This window comes from Sphaeroforma arctica (genome assembly GCF_001186125.1).
Source record: "Sphaeroforma arctica JP610 unplaced genomic scaffold supercont1.352, whole genome shotgun sequence".
NCBI classification, from domain to species: domain Eukaryota; class Ichthyosporea; order Ichthyophonida; genus Sphaeroforma; species Sphaeroforma arctica.
In genome coordinates, this window is record NW_014040206.1 from 69,379 (window position 1) to 76,627 (window position 7,249).

A 7,249-nucleotide genomic window follows, 5' to 3' on the forward strand; every position below is an offset into this window, starting at 1 on the left:
ATATATATATGTACTACTATACTTATTATATATTATATATATATATATATATATATCGTTATATATATATATATATATATATATATATATGCATTCATTAATTAGAAACAAAATTCACCTCGTCTTCAGATTCGATCTGGATCACGAGCTCGTACAAGGGCATTGCCTCGTCAGGAATGGAAGAGCGGCGGGTCTGTGTGGGCACCTCGAAGATGATTGTTCTGTATGCGGATTGAAGTGAATACGAAATATGTGGTCGCTCGTAATCTGGAGTAGGAAAATAGAAGTAACCGTATGCGGTTGAAGTACATCTGTTGCAGAGCAAATACTGAATCACGTAGCACAGTCATTGTGGGCACTAAAAAGTACATTGGTCACTAGGAGTCATATCTCGATAGGAGGGACACACCGGCTGTGATCACTATTTTCCGCCCTATTTGCGGCCCAGAAATGCGAGGCATGGACAGGTGACCATGACCTATAAATCTAACAGTCAACTATCGCTGTTTTATAGCGGTGTATTATTTTATATAGAATGCCGATACATAAAACTTAAGGGCAACATAGAACTTTGATTTATTGTGACTAAAAGAAGACTGAAACCACTGGTATTAAAAATTAAAATATAGTATATTCTCTTTCCAGTAGTATTATTGGATAGTACATCCATTGTGTAGGATGTTTACCTGTATCGTGCAGCAGCTAGCCAGATAGTCATGCTCATCCCCTCATAGCGGAAACTGAATAGGTCCTTGGATGACAAAACGAATTCCTGCTTAGTTTGTACCTGATACGCAGGTTTCGGCCACACACTACCGCCACGCGCAAGATTGGCAAGGAGTAGCCATCCAAGTGCCCAAAAGCGGAAGGCTACACTCATCATCGCAATAGGTTTACGAGCCTTGAGCTTCTTTGTTAATCTGCACAATGGTCATTTGAGTTCGGATATCGTTAGTTCGAATTATCCACGTTTACACAAAATGATAAACACAATATACATCCACAAACTTCTTGTGCGTGTGTGGAAAAAAAGCACTTTGCTTTGTTTTTTTTTATATTTAATTTCTATTTCTATTAGAATTTTGCAAGTAGCCTGCTCCTCTCTTTGAAAAAAAAGTGATGACCCCATAGTCATACTAATGTTAGTAAAATGATAAAGTTTTATACGTTTTAACGTAAACGGATGAGCTTGAGAAATACACCTAGTCGAAATCCCGATGGTACTAATTTAGTGCAAACAATTTAACGGTTTAACGCAAAAAGAATTCTTTCGATGTGGACTCTGCTGGAGTCTGGAGTCTGGAGTCTGGAGTCTGGGGTGCAGTGTAAACTGTAAATACATGCATACATATTGTCTCCAGAAGGAAGATTGTTTTTATTCACTGACATACTGTACCACAGGTTGACTATATATCCAATAGTTGTTCATTAGTTTACTATTGACTTCCATTCAAGGACACACCTGCTAACGTGAGCCTATTGTTCATCTGTTGACTATTGACGTTTGTCGAAGGACGCATCCGTCAACGTAAACTTTTGTAACTTTCTTATTTAAAGATGACGGACGACCGCGATGGAATATTTTCGGGGGATTGTCCGGTTGGGATTGTGCGTCGTTGGCTTGCGGAAGCAGTAGAAACGGTATGTACGTATCATTTCACAGTTAAAGAGTAGTTCAATTAAGGCGATTATGCTATAGTGACGAATCCTACATATCTCATCTATTTGAATTGAAGTCTTATAGGATCACAAAGGAAACTGTGTAGGATCATAAACGAAACTGTCTTGATGGCCCAATGTTTAGCTTACGGTCTATACTTGGGTGTTAGGCAATTTTTGGCGGATGGGTCACCTCTATTTCAGATGTCGCGCCTTCTAAAATAGACATAGAGGTGTTGACCATTACGTAGTTTGTGTAATTACTACTGTTGTTGAGCGTGCATGCGCGCTGGGGCGACCAACCACATTCACCACCCCGATGTGCACAAGACATTTTTTGAGTTATTCTCATATTTTGTTTTGCTTATGGTTAAAGCTCGATATTCTTACCTATTGCAAACACATGCATTCACGTGCAAAGCATTCAATTCGTGAGGTATGTTCAACTTATTCGTAAGGTATGTTTAACTGTGGAGATTTGGTTTGGCGACTTCTTCTGCAATCTGATCAACCCAGTGTGAAAAATCGATATCATATAGCAACTGTACATCAATATCGAGCAAACAACTGCTGTGTCGTTTTTATTAGTTTTACAATATCTCATGATGCACACTTTTCATTTTGACATTCGACAAGGTGCTGTAATTCCTGAGAACACCACATGTTATAGGCGCATTGTTCACTCTTTTTCCCATCTGCAGTGGGTTTTCACAGCAAGTGCTCTACGAACCTATGAAGGCTCACATTCTTGTGCTTTCATATAACAAAAAAGGTTACATTTAAATATTTTCTTCGGACGGTCTGATATGCCGCTCAGCATTATTTTTGATCGAGTTTGATAGAGTACGGAAGAAGTGCTATAGTACACACTACCCGCTATTCGGGGCAAGATACGTTGCCAATTGCAATATATTTCAAGTTGGTTCTCATTTGCTCCTGTGTGCTATAATTAGGAGCCCGAGGAAGCTAATGCGATAGCTCTAGCTACGGTCGACAGTACAGGCCTACCGAACGTGCGCATGGTCCTGCTCAAAGAGATAGAGGACAATGCCTTTATTTTTTACACCAACTACACCAGTAAGAAGGCCCAAGAAATAGATGAACCCTCAAGTGGAGACAGAGGCATATCACTAACCATTGGTGATAGTGTTATTCCTAACAGTAGTTCAAGTGCGTGTAAAGCCGCCTTTGTGATGCATTGGAAATCCTTGCATCGTCAAGTTCGAGTGCGTGGCTTAGTGAGTAAAGTGGAGAGCGAGAAATCTGAAGCATATTTTGCGTCACGGGCACGGGATAGTCGCGTGGGTGCTTGGGCATCATACCAGTCACAGCCCTTAAGGTGCAGAGACGACATAGAAGCTCGCATTAAAGAAATATCGGATACACACAAGGAGATCAACCGACCAAACTTCTGGGGTGGGTATAGGATCAAGCCTTTGGAGATCGAGTTGTGGGCGAATGGGCCGAATCGGGTACACGACCGCTTTCAATGGCGGCGAGATGACATTGTGGATCGACACTGGCGGGTGCAACGCCTGAATCCTTGAAAAGAGGTGCCGGTTTAGAACATTGACAATACGATGTATCATGCGTTAATGTGGAGACATAGCGCCGAGCTTGCATAGACAAGTATAGAGGGAATCTAATGCAGTGTATTTACTCTAAACTGTAGAACATCAGTCATGAATTGGAAAGTGCAAGAAGTACAACAAACTCAACGCTCCAATCCTCAGGCGACGTGGGATTCCGAGGGATTCAATTTGCATTAACAGCTTGAGGTTTTTCGCAGCTCGATTTCTAAGGATTTTAAAAGAGACAAATTCGATGCAGAAATGCAGTCCGATAGTGGTGTAGACTATAAGATCAATCTGGTGTTTACACGGCTAAGCCTGCCTTATATCCACTCCAACGTGGGGCGCATAACGCAGAATGGTAATTGAGCAAAGTGCTGGATTGGTCAATGCAGCGTTAAGACGAAAGTTTTTGTGGAAATACTCGATGGCAGCTGATACTAAAAGCAACAAGTCCTTGTAGAAGATTGGGTGGTCATTTGAATACAATGAAGGACAACATATGTGTCTCGTTGCCCACGGGTTTTTCATGCTCTTGAAGGAGCAATTACCAGCGTGTGATGTTGATGTGAGCGATTGACATAGTTGGTCATTGTTGTAACTCTCAGTTGAAAGAGGTTGTCTACTGCAAGCGCATCGAAGACAACAATCGGTCACTAAATTATACGAATAAGCATCACAAGAGTACAGTTGTCACCTTCAAGTAAAGAAATATTGATCTGATCATTTCCGGTCAATTGTTCTCGTCACCAAAGCACCATTCCCAGTCACAAACAGTACTATATATGGAATTTATGGCGTTTTGTAATCTGTGGTGAGGATATAAATTCGATCTGTATACACAGGCGCGACTTATCGGTGCGACGGTGTTCGATCATATTGTGCGTCACAGTCATATATTCATAGTCAACCGATCCTGTTTGTCACACTGCAGACACGCCGCACACGTTGCTATTTTTTTTTCTTAAACCGATCGAATCTTTTACAGAATTGAAGGAGTAAAATGCTTTACTTACTACAACTGTTCTGCTTCATATATAAAATTCCTCACCAATGGAACTTCACTATTTTGCGAAAAAATGGATATGTACTCTATTATTTTTGTGTAATTTTCAGAAAGTTGTGTATTTTTCATTTTTGGCAATTGATGTACCACAAAGAACAGGAGGTCCACAGCCTACAAGCCACAGGTCACAATACAGGCCCAGACTCCACAACCTAGCGCCCACAGCAGTCTTCAGTCTTCACTGACTGTCACCACGGGAGTCGGACTATATCACTACTTTATATATACAGTCAACAGGCCGCGAGATGTAGCTAAAACTTATTGTCAATTGTAGACACGCGGCTGTTGCAAAAACCCATGTACGACAGTCAAGTACACGACAGTGAAGTACAAGATTTACTCAACACTCAGAATAACTTTTCATATGGTACAGAGGATGTTCTGTTATATTAAGAAACGCGCTATTTTAGTGTCTGTTTTCGTAGCTTGTGCTTATGGTGCTGAGATAAGCGTAGAGCTGGGACAAGATATTTCAGAGGCAGTTTCTCGCGCACATCATGGGGACACCATTGTATTGAAAAATGGCAACCATTTTATCGGCAGGCCCGTGAATATAAATACTCAAATCAGTATTGTACCGGAAACAAAAGGTTTCGTGCAGCTTGTCGTACCCGACCAAACGTCTATAGCAGTTCAGTTTGGTGCCTCGGCAGCATTCGAATCTACAGTGGAAGATTTAGTTATACAGACAGAAGATGGCACCGAATGCAGCTTGGTTGAGCCGTACGCAATGCAAGCTGATTTTATATTCGAGCTCGAAAAGGCAACAGTAAGTAACGAAAGATTGAACTTCGTTAGTAATACAGGCCCCTGGTATAATAGAAGGAAACTGACTGATCTACGGTTCGAAAATTGTAAATACAATGATTCTGCGAACAATCCTGTGACTGGGGTTGCGTACAAACTGCTCGGCAACTGTGATGGTCAATTTATATTTAATATTCCTCTTGGGGAGATAGGTGGGAGCGAAGGTTGTGGAGCTGCTGTAACTGAGCATAACACTTTCCAGGGGTACAGGGCGCAAATAAAAGGCGAGTGGTTTGAAACCATCAAGAATGATAATCCGGGGGTGGCTCTGCCTGCGGTCGTTAGTAGGTCTCATAGCGCACAAATAGACACATACATCCAAATAGATACGATCCAAAACATTGTGGTGGCGTTCAATGCGCACTACCTTAGGGACGACATTCGCCTTGCAATGGATGCTGTAGATGCGGGATACTACGACGGCTATCAACACTCGCGAATGCGAATAGAGATGCACATGAAAGCACCATATACAGTGGTGGGTGGCTACGAAGGTGTTGTGATAGTGGAAAATACCCTCACTCAAACGGTACAAGTCAGCGGCTATACTGTGTCCGAGAGCTGCAATCATCTTGATGCAGGCACTATCTGTGTGCAGAAAATTAAGTTTGATATTCAAACCTGTGATATGACTGGGCTCTATACTCTGGTGGATATCCCACTAGGTTGCTCTGAAGCGAGTGCCGATGGTTCACCTATCGACTGTGCAGTTCAGACTGCAGACCAGCAATCCATAAATGTTACATTCCACATGAGCACTGCCAACATCTGCGAACCCCCTCAAGGTTCAAAGTTGGAAAGTCGTGTAACCTCGACTGCTGAAGTGTATTCGGACATTTCGTATTCCACCAAACTACCTGTCAATACCGTGATGGTAGGGGATGTATCGTTTTGGGCTATCGAGTTGAAAGGTCAAGCAGGTGTTAACAACATTTACAATGCTGGAATATTAGCTATTGAGCGCACTTCCGATGGGACTTGTGATTCGTATGGAAACTTCCTAGGCAACTTAAGCTTGTACAATCCAGACGATCTTCCAATTCAAACATTTGATCCCTTCGCGCAAACGATAGAAATCCAGCTACCTGTGACAGCCAGTACAGTACTAGAAATAGCGTCACAGTAAAGTTTAAGGTGAGCATCGACTACGATGATGGCATTACTGGGGCGCCTGGTGTATCAACTCGCAGAGATACGGGCCTTGTAACCGTGACAGCGACTATTGGAGTTATGCATACTAACGATTCGGAACTACGCGTAGAACTTGTGCAGAACGCGTCAGTCCCGAAAACTGAAGCATACGATGCAACGGATGTGGAAAAGGAGAGCTCATCTTCTGGTGCCAGGAATGCTATTCTAATTTCGTGTACGCTTTTGATTTTGCTAATCTGTTGTTGTGTGACCTGCAGTCTGATCGGCTACCATGTGATGAAACGAAGGATACAAAAGCGCAGGAAAGAAGAACGTTTATTAGAGAATAAGGTGCTAACCGAGGATCTATCATCTCTAAGTATCGGTTCAACAATAGCAGGTGTGACACCTCGTAGACCCCGGGCAAAATGTACCTTGGGGGTGCAGAGGCCTGGATCAGTCATAGAGTCCAACCTACAAGCAAACAACAGACACAGTATGATTGTGTCGCCACGTTTCCGGCGCTGTTCAAGCATCATTATTACAGAAAAAGTTTGAAAAATGGGGTAGACGAAAAAAATGAATATTAATACGTCCGAATTCGCGGTTTTAACAGTAGAGAAAGTGTTTGAATAAACCCATCCAATGTATTCCTGGTATATAACGTTTTGGTCTCTTCAAGCTTTGTAGAAGTAGCGGTGTTCTCACGCTTCAATTATGTTGTGTGCGAAGTTGTACGATTTACATAGATTCCAGTGAACCCGTTCATATAGTATCGAAATTCGGTATGCCCCATTTGCTCAAAACAACAGTAATGATACAAACAACTTTGCACGTATGGACAATGCGAATACGTAATCGTCAACATATATGCAGGTTAACACGGATTCAACTTCCGCACGCAGACATGCGTGCCATGAGGATGTTTTGGGTGTTTAGAATGTGTAAGATGGCTATAAAAGTGATAAATAATTGTTAGGATGCCGTGGAATACATAATACTACATATATATATA

General features: G+C 42.0%; 4 protein-coding genes across 4 annotated transcripts in view; 3 read left to right on the plus strand and 1 right to left on the minus strand.

Annotated features, from left to right (window-relative positions):
- The window catches only part of SARC_05491, a 7,364-nt gene extending 6,352 nt beyond the window's left edge, over nucleotides 1-1,012 (minus strand). Inside the window, exons 1-2 of the mRNA XM_014300652.1 lie at nucleotides 687-1,012; nucleotides 119-221 (exon numbers count right to left, since the gene is read on the minus strand). Of these exons, the coding sequence (XP_014156127.1) occupies nucleotides 119-221; nucleotides 687-883 (300 nt within the window). The 5' untranslated portion in view covers nucleotides 884-1,012. The remainder of the gene's footprint in view (nucleotides 1-118; nucleotides 222-686) is intronic.
- Nucleotides 1,013-1,557: 545 nt separating this feature from the next.
- Nucleotides 1,558-3,746, plus strand: SARC_05492 (pyridoxine/pyridoxamine 5'-phosphate oxidase; the record flags this gene model as incomplete). The annotated part of the gene is made up of 2 exons (XM_014300654.1): nucleotides 1,558-1,641; nucleotides 2,613-3,746. The coding sequence occupies 2 exons, from the start codon at nucleotides 1,558-1,560 to the stop codon at nucleotides 3,204-3,206; spliced, it is 678 nt and encodes a 225-aa protein (XP_014156129.1). The 3' UTR covers nucleotides 3,207-3,746.
- Nucleotides 3,747-4,660: 914 nt separating this feature from the next.
- On the plus strand, nucleotides 4,661-6,229 carry SARC_05493 (hypothetical protein; the record flags this gene model as incomplete). Its single annotated transcript, XM_014300655.1, has 1 exon — nucleotides 4,661-6,229. The coding sequence occupies one exon, from the start codon at nucleotides 4,661-4,663 to the stop codon at nucleotides 6,227-6,229; it is 1,569 nt and encodes a 522-aa protein (XP_014156130.1).
- A 104-nt stretch (nucleotides 6,230-6,333) lies between these two features.
- On the plus strand, nucleotides 6,334-6,792 carry SARC_05494 (hypothetical protein; the record flags this gene model as incomplete). The annotated part of the gene is made up of 1 exon (XM_014300656.1): nucleotides 6,334-6,792. One exon carries the CDS (start codon nucleotides 6,334-6,336, stop codon nucleotides 6,790-6,792), a length of 459 nt encoding a protein of 152 aa, XP_014156131.1.
- Between the last annotated feature and the right edge of the window lie 457 nt (nucleotides 6,793-7,249).